This window comes from Lonchura striata, chromosome 6, assembly GCF_050655825.1.
Source record: "Lonchura striata isolate lonStrDom1 chromosome 6, ASM5065582v1, whole genome shotgun sequence".
In the NCBI taxonomy this organism is placed as follows: domain Eukaryota; kingdom Metazoa; phylum Chordata; class Aves; order Passeriformes; family Estrildidae; genus Lonchura; species Lonchura striata.
This window is the reverse complement of record NC_140708.1, coordinates 25,798,199-25,813,945: the sequence shown is the minus strand read 5'-3', so window position 1 is coordinate 25,813,945 and position 15,747 is coordinate 25,798,199. Positions and strand designations below refer to the sequence as shown.

The 15,747-nt window shown below is 35.9% G+C and overlaps 1 protein-coding gene across 6 annotated transcripts in view; it reads left to right on the top strand.

The window, feature by feature from the left end:
* BTAF1 (B-TFIID TATA-box binding protein associated factor 1) overlaps positions 1-15,747 on the top strand; it is a 52,078-nt gene that overhangs the window by 15,567 nt on the left and 20,764 nt on the right. For 4 of the 6 annotated variants that reach the window (XM_085582552.1, XM_085582554.1, XM_085582553.1 and 1 more), the window contains 9 exons: positions 3,075-3,198; positions 4,252-4,366; positions 6,699-6,845; positions 8,622-8,785; positions 9,079-9,215; positions 9,869-9,980; positions 11,260-11,328; positions 13,542-13,631; positions 15,634-15,729. In XM_085582552.1, coding sequence (XP_085438678.1) covers positions 3,075-3,198; positions 4,252-4,366; positions 6,699-6,845; positions 8,622-8,785; positions 9,079-9,215; positions 9,869-9,980; positions 11,260-11,328; positions 13,542-13,631; positions 15,634-15,729 — 1,054 coding nt within the window. Of the gene's footprint in view, positions 1-3,074; positions 3,199-4,251; positions 4,367-6,698; positions 6,846-8,621; positions 8,790-9,078; positions 9,216-9,868; positions 9,981-11,259; positions 11,329-13,541; positions 13,632-15,633; positions 15,730-15,747 lie in introns of those variants that run through there. The other 2 variants (XM_085582555.1, XM_085582556.1) reach the window with 2 other exon arrangements.

Genomic DNA, 15,747 nt, shown 5'->3' with positions numbered 1-15,747 from the left:
TAGGAGGATGACAGAAGGATCTAAACCATTGTTTAAAAGTGAAGAACTTCATGTTTTTAAGTTCTGATTGCAGCAGTTAAGTGCAGAAGTAGCTTTAGAGATATCTTTAATTTTTAGCATGCATTTGTATTTAAATTTTCATAATAATTTACAATTCTTTCTCATCATTTATAAATCTTTTTGGTTTTATTCTTTTTCTTCCCCAAAGTATTCATTATGTTTCTGTTGCTTGCTTGTGTCTTCTATAGGCGTAGAATAATTTTTTTTAGAGTTGAAGTATGTAATAAAATAATTAAAAATTTTATCTACATTGTAGGGCATCTCACTCTACGACGTTGCTTCACACTTCTGGGAGTTATGTGAAGCACATGGTGCCCTGCCTACAGCACTGACTAGCATGAGAAGCAGAGAACCACATGCCACTAGAAAACTTGGTTCTCTCTAGTAACGTGTTTAGAGACTGCTAGTTTGTTCGGAAAATGAAAACCTTGTCAGAATTTAGAAAACTTCTTTTTAAACTGAAGGTACTCAAAACTAACTGGTTTGGAATTTTTAGTGAGTTTTTTTTTCATTCTTATTGAAACTCAGACTTGAAAGCTTTAATTTGAAAAACAGACCAACTAGCACTGCTGATCATAGACAACTTTTTCAGTGCTACCCTTCCAACTCGTGCAGAATTGAGGCTCTGCCATACTCTGCTGCAGCAACACTGACACTTAATTTGAAAATCTTAATAGGTCCAAAATATTATAGTTTGGGAATTTTACATCCTCCTGCAGGAGGAAAAGAGAATTATTAGTGTGACCAGGACTACTGTTAGTCAGATGTTGTTGTCTGTGTTTGCTAATCCTATTTCCATGTATTTTGCTGGAGTTGAAAGCTGAAACCTTCCTGTAGTGATGTCAGACAAGTGAAAGATTTTTTTGTTTGTTTGGTTTGCATTTGTGTGTAATTTAAGCAGATTACAATTTAAAATAACAAATTCCAAACCAATCACACTGTAGGTAAAGAAAACTCCCAATGAAACAGAGTGTATTTTGTAGGTAACACAGCTTCAGAAAGTTGTGGGTTTTAGGTGTGAAGATGTAGTGTTGTAACTACATCTGGAATTCAGGTTGAGTTTTTGAGGGTAGGCTGACTTAGTGGTTTCCTCCTGTTTTGACTCATGAAGAGTTCTAGCTGGGGAAGTGGTCACAGTTACGCATTGTCCTTGATTTGAGATTTAAAAAGATAATTTGATAATTAAAGGATCTTGTGGTACTAGATGGCAAACTTGAGTATGGAACACTGAAGTTTCATAGAGAACTTAAGAATGAAGGGGGTGAGAACAAGCAAGTTTGAGCTAACAGTGGTTATTCTGAAAGCCACTGTGTTTTGTACTGAATAATAGTGACTGCTGCAAATTAGGTTGGGTTATTACTGTGAGAAGTACTGAAGAAAAAATACTGGCAACTAATGAGGTACTAGGTATGCTTCGCCTGACTATTGGGGATTCATCTACTGGGGATTCAGAAGTGATGGATCTGTAAAGCTTTTTTCTACTTGATTGTCTGATCACACAAAATTGCTGGATTAGATGTATCTGGGATTTAATTTTTGTGACTTTAAAATAACTTACTAACTAGTAAATCTTAGCAATTGAAAATATTTTTATCTACAGAGATTGAAATAAGCTCACCTATTGCAGTAGTAGGAAGATAATTATTTCTAGGATGGCAGATAGCAGAATTGTGTCTAAAAAGTTATAATTATTTTAAATCTAATAAATACTTAATCTAATACCTCTATTTATGAGAGTATTTGGGTTTTGGTATTGCCTTGGCCCTGCACTGTAGTTCCTATTTTGTTGTGGCCCATTAAGATATACTCAGGATTAAGTGCAGTTTAAGCATGCCAAAGAAAATAGAAAATGCAGTGATGTTGGAAAGAGGTTTTGGTGGATTTTTTAATGTTCTTTTTACATTGTTGGAACTAATGTCAGAGGCAATTTACATGAAATGTAATTAGTAGCAACAGACTAACAGGACAAGGCATTTGTCCTTTCCTGTGTGTGCTCAAACTAAGGATGTGTGTTTATGAAGACAGTTGTCCAGGATATCTATATCTTTATTCTGCCAGGCTGGTCTAGGTGAGCTTCACTGCTGTGTAAGGTCTGGTTTTGTACTGTTGCAGTTCTTGGAGGAGTATTTTTATGATAAGTCTGGAATGAACAATTTTAATTGCACTGTTTGAACAGGTTCTAGATTCTTATTCATAATAATCTCATACTGGCCAATAACTAAAGCATAAACTTGGCACTCATTAGAGAGTTCTGATCAACCCACTGATAGTGGAGGGAATAATGAATACTTCAGTCATGGATTTGAGTATCTAGATAGCTATGTGAATATATACACAAAGATATACTTTATTTCTCACAGTAACAAGAAAGAAATTTATTGTTCTACAAAGAGATGATTTGAGTCTTTCACTAAATACAGAGTTACAGTGGAAACAGATATGCTGGTTAAATCCCTGTATTTTGTGGGAAGACCAGAAGCATCAGATGACTTCCAAGCTGTAAATACAAGAGGTTTTGTTTTATGTATTCCACGTAATTAGGGGGAAAAGACGTGAAAAGTAAAAATTTGTTGTCCTGGAGAAGCAGAGTTTGGTGTTACAGATAACAAGCTGTGTTGTCAATAGAAGTGATAATGCATAATAGGAGCAGATGAGCCCTCTGCTTTTTCTGTCAAATAGAATATAATGATCACTCACAACATATTTATGTTTCAAGATTGAAAATGTTCTATCACAGTAGTAATACAGGATTTTTTTATTGTAACTGAAGATTTTTTAAAACTAGCATTTCTCACAATTACTCTTCTTTTGTTACCGAATTAAATGTGCTTTTAGAACAGCTATGCTTAGTATTAGAAAAATAGTACATTATTCACCCTGCCAACTGACAGTCTTCAGGCAGACATCTCTTCTCTTTGAGTTATATAAACTGAAAAATGTGGGGGAATATTAATAGAAATGGACAGCTGAGCTATGAATAGCATAACTTTTTGGTTTTTGTCAATCACATTTAGGCTTGATCGTCTCTTTATTTTACTGGACACTGGTACAACACCTGTAACAAGAAAAGCAGCTGCACAGCAACTTGGGGAAGTAGTGAAACTGCATCCTCATGAACTGAATAATCTCTTATCTAAAGTAAGCATATGTTTTTCCATAGTACTGTAATGGTGAGAATAAATATAGTTTAAAGGGGTGTGCTTCTGTGGGAAGAAGAAAATGCATTGTGGTCTTGGTTTTTTCAAAAGCAAGAGAATGAAGAAAATTAGGGGCTGCTTCTGTTGCAGGTACTGTTCTGTCAGCTTCTGAAATGATTGTTAGTGAGGTTTCACTTAGCATTCAATATTGATATTCATCATTTGCTGTAAGTTCAGACCTTTTTCTGTAAAGAGAAGCTCTACTGCATTACAAAGATTTCTGCACTTGCCTTTAAAGATTATCACTTGTGTGATAAAACATTAAAAAAGTCCGAGGCTGCATGTCTTTGAAAGGGCTGAAAATTGGGAAGAGTTTTCCGTTAGCTTGAGACTTCAAACTGATCAAGTCTAGTAAAACCACCAAAAATAGTCCATATCTGACAGCTGGAGATGGCTCAGTGACCTCAGTTCTGTTCTTACTGAACAGATGCTCTCACCACAATTGATGTTATCAACAGAGTGGCCAAGGAATCATGAATATCAAACTGCTTTCAGAGAAAGAAGTGGTTTTTCCAGATTGTGACATAGTGATAAATTAGTTTTGAAGAGCATGTATTGCTTCAAGTGATCCATGTTTTATCTCTTCTTGGGTTAAATGACTTCAGGGTTTTAAGGTCTGTTAATCAATTTTGAATGCTTCCTTGTAGAAAAAAAGCCAGCAAGAAACCAACCAACCAAAAAAATAAAACATGTCTCAAGCCTTGTTCAGTACCTGGAGGAAATCAAGCTTCAGTTTAACTGATTGGACTAAATATATCTTACAAAGTCTTAAGGTCTCGCTCTGGCAAGTGTTCTGCTAAGCAGTGAGCAATATAGAGAAGGCTGGTGACATTTATTGGTTTGGTTTTTTTTTGTCCTTTGTGCTTTTGTTTTGAATGTTGTATTAATCCATAGCATTAAAGTAATTGTGTTTTAATAGAGCATAACAGCTGATGGATTTTTTTGGAAGTACATTTTAAGCAAATACTTATTTATTATTCATCTCTCCTTAAAGGTGTTAGTGTATTTAAGAAGTACGAATTGGGATACTCGTATTGCGGCTGGCCAGGCTGTCGAAGCAATAGTGAAAAATGTACCTGAGTGGAATCCAACTCCAAGATCAAAACAAGGTGCTCCTCAAATTAATTGTGTATAACTCATTGTTTATCTTATGCAAACTGTCTGTGATATGAGACTTTTCAAGGCATCTCTGTCATTTGGTTTTCTGTGAGCACAGATTCTTATTTGAATGCTAGTTGTTTGGAGCAGGGTGCTAATAATGCCTATGTTCAGTCCCTGTATGGGCCATTCACTTAAGATCTGCGCTTGATGGTCCTTCTGGGTCCCTTCCAACTCAGACTATTCTATGATTCTGTGAAGTAGACTGTAAGTAAATCTCTTTGGCTTTAGATCCTCCTGATCAGTTGTACCTGACCTTTATTTCTTTCAGAATGCTTGTGCTTTGTACCCTCATAAAGATTTTATAAAGAAAAGGAATAACTAGTAAAATGATAAAATGTTTAACCAATCAACTTTGTCATGATAGTTTGCAGAAACTCTTTTCTTTGTTGTTCCCTTAATCTGAGCACCTTTCTGAGAGAGGTGGATTGGCAGTTTGCTCGAGTCTGTTCTATTTCTTTTCATCTGAAATCATCATGTTGGGGATGTTAGTTTCCTTAATTGTTGAATTATGGATTAAGTGATTTTGTCCAAATCTGTGTCTATGCTCACAACTTTGTGGCACAGGTTCCATAAATTCACTGACTTTTTTAAAAACAGACACACACTCCCTAGAACAGCAACAGTGAAACTTGCATCTGTTTGAGATGATCTCATATTTGTTTCACGTGGTGCCTCTCAGTTCTGTTGGCTTTGAATTTGAGATAAAGTTCTGCATCTTCCTTGTCTGTTGTCTTTATTTTTGTAAACCATCATATTTGCTCTCGTCCAACAACTTCTTTTCATGTTGAAGATTTCCAGTCTCTTTAGTCTTTCCTCACAAGTCAGCTGCTTTGTCTTTTAATAACTTCGTATTTCTCTGTGCTTTCTCTTACTTGTGTCCTCTTTGAGATGCACAGAACTCCACAGAGTCTACCTACATCTCTTGAGTACTGAAATTTACACATAGTGACAACATTATGTGCTTTGTCCTGCCATCACTGTCCTTCCTGGTGAGATCCAGTACTTTGTTGTCTGCTGTGGCTTTCACTGCTTAATAAACAGATGAATACAGAAAACTGTCAGAAATGCCTCTAAGATTGTTACTGAATGCAGTGTTGTGTAGGCATGGTTTAGGTTATTCATTTACACCTTGTGTGCTTATTTGCCCATTAGTCTGTTCTGAGAGTCCTTCTTGGATTCCTTAGTGCCTTTGTGATTTCAGGCTACCCAAAAGAGTTTAGTGTTGCCTGCATGCTTGGAGAAGAGTGCATTAGTGAATGTCTTTTCCATCAGTTAAAGGACTGGTGCCCCAGAGGACTCCAGAACTGATTTCTGTCTTTCAGTTTGTGAAAGGATGTTCTCCCCAGCTCTGTGCTAACCTGGTTCTTTTGATTTATTCTTTCATATGAATCCTTGCCAAAAGCTTTTAAATGTATTATGTTCACTGGATGTCCTCCATCCACTTGTTTCAGCTCTTTAAGGACATTGATAATCACGTTATTGAATTTTTTTTTTCAGAGCAATTCTCTTTCCCAGTGACTAATATTTAACCATATATGTAATTATTTAGTTATAGAATCATAGAATAGTTTGAATTGGAAAAAACCTTAAAGATCATCTAGTTTCAACCCCTTCTACCACAGGTGGGGACTCTGCTACTGTATACTCTATCTTACCAAGGATAGAAGTCCATTTCACTTCTCTAGCTCAAGGATTACTTCCAGCATGCCTTTTGTACATGGAAGTTATGTAACCTGTTAGTCTTAGAGTACAGCATTGTCCAGTTCTGGCAGATCTGCCTATCGGATCATTAATGAAATTGAAAAGTTAATTGTGTGTTTAAGGAAAAGGTACTGTTTGGGAACAGCTCACAGCTAGATGCCTGCAGCCCTTTCTCCCACACCGTTTAGACACTCTCCAGCTTCCCAGTTTTGGATGCTTGGCTGGTAGGGATATGCAGCAGTGTTGGTGTGTTTGTGATCCTATTTGTGAGCCATGTACAGTTCAAAACTGTAAGCTGGCCCTTTGTGTACAGAGAAGGCCTGGTGGTAGGTCAGTGTCTAAGATTTTAAAAAGCTACATTTATCAAGGGAAAAACATTTTTTTCCTTCAGGTATGTTTAGTGACCTATTTCAGTTTGTATTTGTGAAAATGGAGCTTTTATACTTTGAATTAAAATGCTGTATGTCTGATCATTCTTTGGAGGAGAGATATTATTTCTTGCTTTTCTTTCATCTTCTGCCAGAATTTTGAACAAAAATTCCATCATGTCCTTAATATTTTTTTTTATTTCCTACCTAGAACCAGGCTCAGAAAGTCCTAATGAGGATTCACCTTCAACAGATCGGTTGCGTTTTGACAGATTTGATATATGTCGGTTGTTAAAACATGGTGCATCTCTTCTTGGATCTGCTGGTGCAGAATTTGAAGTACAAGATGATAAATCAGGTATCTATATTTTACTTGCAGACAAGAAGGCTTACTGATTTGAAAAAGTTTGTTCTGGTAGCACTATGAACCTAGCCATCCATGGATTCTCAGAATGTTAGGGAATAATGACAGAAACTATTCCCCAACATATGGTTTGTATTTTCTTCCTCAAGTACCGCAGTTTTTTAGGAGGGATGTATTGGTTTTTTGGGTTTTTGCCATAACAGTGTTACTGTGGTACAATGGGGAAGAAGGGGTGGAAACCTGAAAAAGCATCAAAGATTTCTGTAGACTTTTTTAAAAGGGGCAGGCACTATCACTGCTTGTTCTTCACCTAAACAGTGTTCCCACATACAGAAGTAGGATGTGGCTTATTTAAAAGTTTGAAGGTTTCCGAGTATAGAAAGACTGCATGAAAAATACTGTTATAAGACTGCCAAAGTAGGAAGATCAAATACCAGTGCCTGTGTGATGTTTTTTGTTTCAAGAGACTTGTCTAATATTTTTCTGTAATTTTTTAGCTGAGAGTTGTTTTGTCAGTGTAATGGCAAACTGAATTATTTTCATCTAAGCTATTTTTTTTGCTATTACTGTATTTCCCTGTTCTTAATTCCAGGACATCTACCAGTTTCTGTACTAAATTAAGTGATGCTATTGATAAGAATCTGACTGTGTAGCCCTGATTCCTTTGTTCCCTGTGTGTGATGGGTTGTGTGCAGGGTACTCAGAACATCAAGGAGCAGAACTTGTGGCTGCTGAAACTTGAGCAGTGTCCTGTCTCTTCAGGCTGGTAGCTAATTTATTGCTTGCCATCTTTTAAGCTAGATTAATAAAGTGGTGTACAGGTTTCACCTCATCTGATGAAACCCAACACTTGATTTCATAGAAGCCTGGTATTTATTCCAGTGTCACATGATTTCACATAAAAAACTTCAAGAATGAAAATAAGAAATTCAATATCAAAACATAAACAAATGAAACAAAAATCTTTAGTTGCTGCCTTTTTTAGCTCATAGGAAAATGTGCAGTCTGCTTTCTCTTCTGTGTTCTGTAGCAACTTCCCTTTCCAAGAAAGTAGACAACATGAATGGACGTAATGTAACTTAATCTTTATAATAAGCAGTCTTTGACAATTATTCCTGAAATTATGTTATAAAAGAAAAATATTTTTTAAAGAATGGAGTTTGCTTGTATTTGCTTGTCAGCTAAATGTAGTTTAAAAAAACTTAACTGGTATAGACAGTTGTAACTACTAGTTACTACTTAACCTGATGTACACCCCAAAATTGTGTCTGTATTGGTTACCTACCTGAGAGTTTCTGCTGGTAATCAAAAAAAAACCAAAAAAACACAACACCAAGAAAGTAAAGCAACAAAAAACCCTCCTCCTGACTAGTTTCTGTACTGTGCATGTAAAGAGTGAAGTCTGACAGCAAATTTTGGGTTGTTTGGAGGTTTTATTCTACTTGGGTGCTAAAATCTTACATTTTTAATGTAAATGTAGGTGCTCCCGAAGTCCAGATGTTCTATAGCTAGTATTGAAACTTCACACATTCTTGAGGTGGCATCTGTTAATTTTCAAAATGAACCTTACTTGATCACAGTTGAAGTACTTGTGTAGTTACAGTAGCAGAAAAGGTCTTCCTGGGTATCTGTGATGTGTTTTAGAACATTGTATTAGCCAAGTACAATTTAATCCTGTAAATTTTGGCTTTGTTATGTACATTGAGCAGGTCATTAGTGAAATACCCAGTTGGAAATATGACACATCTTATTTTATAATCCCTTTTTAAGGTGAAATTGATCCTAAAGAGAGGATAGCACGACAGAGGAAACTGCTGCAAAAGAAACTTGGCTTAGATATGGGTGCTGCAATTGGAATGAATACTGAGGATCTGTTCAATGATGAAGATTTGGACTATTCTCCTTCTTCAGTTTTACTAGTAAACAAACAACCTGTAGGTAAAACCTTGGGCTATTTGATTGCAAGGAATAATACAGTGGGTTTTCTTTATTTGAGCTTCTGTGGTTATAATATTTCTATCGTAAATAAGACAATTAGCATCTAATGTGGTGTGCTTTGGCGTCCTGAGTTCTTACATCCCATAGTTGCTTGTTAGTATTATTAGATGTCAAACTACTGAAATGTTTGAAATGGAGGGTTGGAGAAGTTGTGAGAGCATTGTGGGTTTGAGAATTTTTCAGGACTTCCATCATAAGAAGAATTGACAATGAATAACTTTTCTTTCAGACTCTTCAGGCTGCTGAGTTAATTGACTCAGAATTTCGAGCTGGTATGAGCAGTAGACAAAAGAATAAAGCCAAAAGAATGGCTAAGCTATTTGCAAAGCAAAGATCCAGAGATGCAGTGGAAGCTAATGAGAAGAGGTATAATAGTGAGCTGGTTTCCTTTTATTTCTGTTAAGCTGGGATTGTGATTTGATTTATCTGTTGAGAAACTTCCTACAGTCTTTGCATCTTAAATCTCTTATGTGCTAATTGTGCTGATGGTGGAAAGTTTGTATGCAGTGCTTGTTCCCAGGAGAGCTTTGTTGAGGACCCATCTTCAGAGGCATCTTGACGTAATGGGATGCTACAGCTGAAATGTGTGGCTTGTCCCTGTTATTAAATATGGCTTGAGAATAAAGCACGAAAATGATGGATTTTAAGAAGATGAACAACTGACAATTTAGGATACAATTTTCTGATGTGTTCTTCACTGTAGTTAGAGTAGCATATTATTGTGTCTACTGTGTTCATAATGAGTGATGAACAAAATTCTTGATCTTATTTAGGAATTGCTGGGTTTCTTGAATAAATCTGAGATAGATTATGAATTTGGGACAGCATTCTGCTGTCTCCTCACTGCATTTTTTTGTTTTTACATGTAAACTCAGCTAACTTGCATATTTCACAATGTTAAACCTCTTTGCTTTGTATTCTTGCCATAGTTTATTGTATCTGAAGACTTAAGTTGTAGATGTAATTACTTCCCTTAAAGCATACCTCGAGTTCATAAACATGTATTTGCTCCTTCTCAGCAATGATAGCACTGATGGGGAACCAGAAGAAAAAAGAAGAAAAGTTGCAAATGTTGTCATCAATCAGCCTGCCACAGACTCCAAAACATTGGTAGAAAATGCTCAGGAAGAGGTATGATGTGTTGTGCTGTTAGCAGGAGTGATTGTTCTGTTTTTTAGCAGAGTAATTTGAAACAACATTCCTTCATGTGCCCAAATTCTTTAGTCCATTTAGCATTCAGGGAAGTGGAATGAAGAATGTCATGGCCAGCTTACTTTTATACATAATGAAGCAAGTGACCTTCTAACTGTGTTACAGCATTGAGGAAGAAAACACATTTAATCCTTTGGTAGCAGTTTGTGACCCAAATTAACACAAGTAGGTGGCTACAGGTGTCAGACCTGGGTATTAAACTGGAAAACTGTGCTAAACATTTACATGGTAGGATTACAGCGAGCCACAAATAATTTGATCTAAATGCTTACCTAATTTTTATTTAATCTTTGCTGTACTTTAATTAGGCTTAATTTAGAATTAAGTTCTATATTTAATTGTTGAAGATTAAAACAACTACCTTAGTCTTGGAAAAAACTGTGTTTGTTTCAATAGACTGAAAAGCTAAAAATTAAGAAATGTTAAACCAGAATATAAATGACACATAGAAGTTTATTTGAGAAGATTATCTAGATAAGTCTGTGTTCTACAAAAATAGTTTTTCAGACATAGTTCAGTAATTAAATTTTTATTTGCATAAAAATGGTTGGAAAACTAATCTGAAATATTAATGATAAGTACAGGCTGAATAGCTGCTGATTTTAGCTGTCTTTGAGTTGCTTTGTGTATTGGATGATGTGAACATACTAATGGAAATAAAAATTCCTTTCCACAGCCTTGTCAATTTCCTTGTAGAAAATTTTGGGGTAGTGGATATGCTTTGGTTTTCATAAAGTGGAATGTGTTTGGAAAAGGGTGCGGTTTATTGGTGGATTCATTGACCTAAGTTTGTTATTTAGTGTGTTTTCAAACTGAGACTTACCCATTATGTTCTTTAAAGACAAAGTTCATAAATTTAAAGGGCCACTGGGTAGAATAAGAAACTCTGCTTAATTTTCTTCTTTAGCATGGTTTCTAAAGGAAAGGTGAATGCCATATCATCAAAATTAATACCCATAGAGAAGAAGTTATACTGTTAACAGAAACTTCATAAACTTCATTAGAGATCCAGTGCTAATCAGTGAAGTTTCTGAGCTGGGGAAGAAGATTGTTTTTTCAATTCTGTCCAGTAATGAAAAGTACTTAAGCTTTTGGAGTTTCTTGTATGCCATTTAAGTATGCAAAGACAACAATATTAGAAGTGTTCATGATTCCTTTCTTTTTTAATCTCATACTTAATAATTTTTTATGGATTTAGGCAAATGAATGGCCCCTGGAAAGCTTTTGTGAAGAGGTGTGCAATGATCTGTTTAACCCTTCTTGGGAGGTAAGACACATGCACTATTTAAGGTGGAGCTAAAAGTTTTTTAAAAAGGGCTTCAACAGAAATATAAACATTTTATGTGTGGGACTTACGAGAATTTTGCCAGATATCAAAACTTAAATAATTTGCGCATACAGATTACATAGCCAAGACAAATTTGCTTCTAGCAAATTTAAGTGGTTTTTAGACTCATTTAAAGGGGAGTGGAAAACGTGTGTAATGTATACTTGTGGAGAGTGAGAAAGATATGAAAAGCAGTCAGTGAGAAAGTGAGAATTTTGGGAGTATTGAAATTCAAGCAAAATAAAATCACATCAATCTATGGTTAAAAAGATTAAGCAATTAAGCTTGGATTTATCAAGACTTTGAGGAATATTATGTGACTGTTGCTGGCAACAGTGGCATGTTTGTCTAATGCTGTGCTAGTAGAAAAGTTACTAAATACTTTAGTAAGTACAAAAACTATATGTTTGGTTGCTTAGACCATTTATTTTCAAGATTCAAAGTGGTTAATATTAACAGCAACTCTTAACATCCTTATGTGTATCTGTAGCACAGTCTCAGTGATGTCAGTATGGCAGAAGCCAGCTTGCTCTCAAACTTGGAAACAGAGATAGATCATATGCAGCCAGCACAATTATTTTGGTCCCAGATAAAGAATCATTATATTTGTGTGGCACATCATTGTATTTGAGCTAAAAAGCCTCACCTTATTTGAAAGCAGGCTGTTTGCAATTGAAGGCCAGGTCCACTTGTCTTCTGGTATATAGATGTTCTCATGGCTTTTTTAGTACATTTGATGTAAGACACGTATGTCTTAATGGGGAAGTAGAACAATACACAATCATTACAGTATGTTCTGGGTGAAAAACAGGCTAACCTGCCTCAAAATTTGTTTAAAGTGGCTCTCTGGCAGCATCTTGCTATGTCTAGAAGCTAACTGGGTGACTACTTCAGACTGCTTGTCATGCTTACAGGCTGTTAAAGTCAGGCAGGATGAATTGGTATTGCCTTTATGCATTTGTGTCTTGCTGGTTGGTATTTGCAGAAGCTGAGAGATTAACTAGCAGAGTCTCCTTCTTTTGACTTGTAAAACTTAGCTCATGAGCTATCTTGGATCAAATAAATTGTTGGTTTATGAACAATTAGGATTTTAAGACTAGATTTCCTGGCTGGTTTTTATTGGCTTGCTTTTAGCTTTAAACAGCAGGCACTGAGCTGTACATACGGCGACATATCTGTTTGTTTTTTATATAAGATACTCTGATGATGGGAGGAGCTACCAAGTACTCAGTTCTAGCTGTTACTGCCATGAAATGAAATGCAACAATTTTCTGCTAGCAACAAGCATGTATATGAACTGTTCTTAAAAAAAAGTGTTAATTCTCTTCCAACTTACGTAAAGACCTCTCAATGAGAGTCCAGTTCAAAACTCTGCTTTTGCAACTTTGCATATCTGTTGAGTGAGCTTTCCTTGAGAAGCCCATTACTAGTCCAATTAGGTATCAAAAATACCCCAAACAGGTGTGTCTTTAGAACATTTTTCTAGTGGTCTTCTTTTATTTCCAGAACTCTTCTCAACATGTTCAGCTGTTCATATTTGGTGAGAGCATGCAAGTGCCTATAATTTGCTTTCCCATATCGTTAGTTCATTTAGTTCTAAAATCCAGTCAAGCAAGGCAGGTTTGTAAGTTATGCAGAATAGAAATTCCCAGAAATTTGTTTTGCAGACTCCAGAATACTCAGTGAGGATCCAAACTATTTTTAAGTGATACAGAGAGTGATATAAAATATTAAACATGAAGTGCTTGGAACTGTAATAATATTGATTTGCTTTAGCTTATAAACTTAATAAAAATTAATATCTTCAAACTTCTCTTTGAAAACTAGTGCCATATAGATAGTGAGATAAAAGTAAATTAATGTTGGCTACATTGCAGCAAATATCATAACATGTTAGAAAATAGAAGCAGTTCTTAATTGCTTCTGTTCATAAACTGGCAGATACTTGGGGACAAGGAGGTTGATTTTTGGACAGGTGAATATTCTAATATGTGATTTGATCTAATAATTCCCGCAAGTCTAAGTAGTTCTAGTTCTGCAGCTCTTGAAGCATCTCTTTTAAGAATACAGTAGTATTATTTTAATTTTCCAGCCTGGGTTTTGTCTTCTGTTGCCTAGTATTTAAAAACTGACTTTTTATTTCACTTTTTTAGGTTCGACATGGTGCAGGTACTGGACTGAGAGAGATACTTAAAGCTCATGGGAAAAGTGGTGGTAAAATGGGAGATAGCTCTTTAGAGGAGGTAAGTTTCCAGTCATGTAGACTTAATATTTTTAAATGAAGTTTAGAAAAGAGACTTCTTAAAATACTTTGTAATAGGTCTGTGATGTGGGGGAGTATAAAGACTTTTCTGCTCAGAATCACCTGGATGACATCACCGTATGCACTGACAAAACATTGTTTTTAAAGGTCAATGCAGAACCCAGTACTACAGTATTATTAGCCATTGTGTTGGTTGTGTATAAAGTTATTAAAAATTAGCTTCCATATTAGAATATACTGTTTTCAAGTCCTGGTAAGACTGTACTGGAACAAAATTGACAAGTTGATTGTGTTACTCTGGTACAGTGTCTCAGACTATCTAACTCTACTTGCTTAAATAGTAAGAGGACTCTACCAACCTGCTCTCTTTATAATAAGAAAAGGAATTAAAATAGTCTTTTTAAAAGGAGAACAATTTTTTAAAAATATCCTGACAGTAATAGCTTGTTTACTAATAGTGAATTTCATCCAGATTCCTACTGACTCACCTGCTGAAGAAGCAGCTGGAAGAGCTTGTGACTTAGAGAGTTGAAGAATGAGATGTAAATCAGTGTACTTCGGCATACTTTGTAAATAGGGAAAGCAAAAACTTCTGTCTCCTTGCTTCCCTGTAGAGTAGTGTTTGTTCCATGGAGATGGCTGGGTGGGTAATAACACAATCTGCAATCATAAAATACTTTAAACCATTTGTTAACTACTTGCGGAAAATGTGTGTACTCCAGCTAGCTTCAAAGCCTGCTGTATATGCCCTATGCTGGGTATAATTTTTTGGCATGTATGGGAATATGAAATCCAAAATATGCTTTGAGTTTTGTTCATTAAAAAGGTAGTTCGCAAGTGAAGTGGTGACCTAGTAGGCACATAGTAGAGATAAGAAAGATGATGCCTGAGCAGTTTTCTTTATGGAACTTCTGCTCTGAGACAGAAAGTTAGATTTATTGATCTCTAGCAGAGACCAAAACTTCAAGGTGAGCTTTGGTAAATCTGAAGGAGATGGGACTGAAAAGAAAGTTCATTTCACTGGGTCTCCCACAATGAAATACTGCTTTAGAGTTTCTTGACTTGTAAATATGCTTCCAGCATATTAATTGACTTGCCTAGGATTTGTTGCTGTTTGTGCTGTGTAGGAATAAATTGTCCACCTTACAAGATGGTCTCAAGCTGTTGTGTTTCAGCTCCAGCAGGCAAGGAAGCATCACAGTCTCTCTCATTCCCCACTTTGGCGGTTATGGGGAGGGTTAGGGCACCATCAGGAAAGAAGCAAAATTCATGGGTTGAGAAAGCAACAGTTTCATAATTGAAACAAAGTAAAATATTGTAATGTTAGTACTAATTGTAGTAACAGTAATAACAGTAGTGAAAAGGAGAGAGATAATTAAAATCCAAGAAAAACAAGTGCTGCACAGTATTATTGCTTACCACCCTCTGATCAATGCCCAGCCCAGCCCTAAGCACTACTCGGCTCCTTCTGGATACCTCCCCCAGTTTATATACTAGACATGACATTCTGTGGTGTGGAATGTCCCTTTTTCACTTATCCCAGATATGCTTGCTCTCTTTTTGTGTACACCCTCACTGGCAGAGCATGAGACATTCAGAAAGTTTTGACTTAGGTCAGCATAATGTAGCAGCAACCAAATCATCAGTGTGGTATCACCATTATTCTTCCACTGACTCCAGAACACAGCACTGTACCAGCTACTGAGAAAAAACCTAACTCTGTCCCAACTGAAAGCAGGACATTAGCCTTTTGATTAAAGTATTGTGTTTTTAGAGGAGAAAACATCCAAGTTATTATGTTTATAATAATCTGAGTTTAATTAGTGCTGACTACTTGGCCTGGACTGTGTCTGCAAGAGAACTATATTGAGTCAATGTGAACATTTGCTGTCATGTCTTTTACAGATTGTAGCTAAGTAAACACATCAGAAATGCTTCATGAATAAATGTAGTCAAGGTGTTCAATTTCTCTTTTCATACAGATGATTCAGCAGCATCAGGAGTGGCTAGAAGACTTGGTTATTAGACTTCTTTGTGTGTTTGCACTAGACAGATTTGGAGACTTTGTTTCAGATGAAGTAAGTTTAAGTTACCTT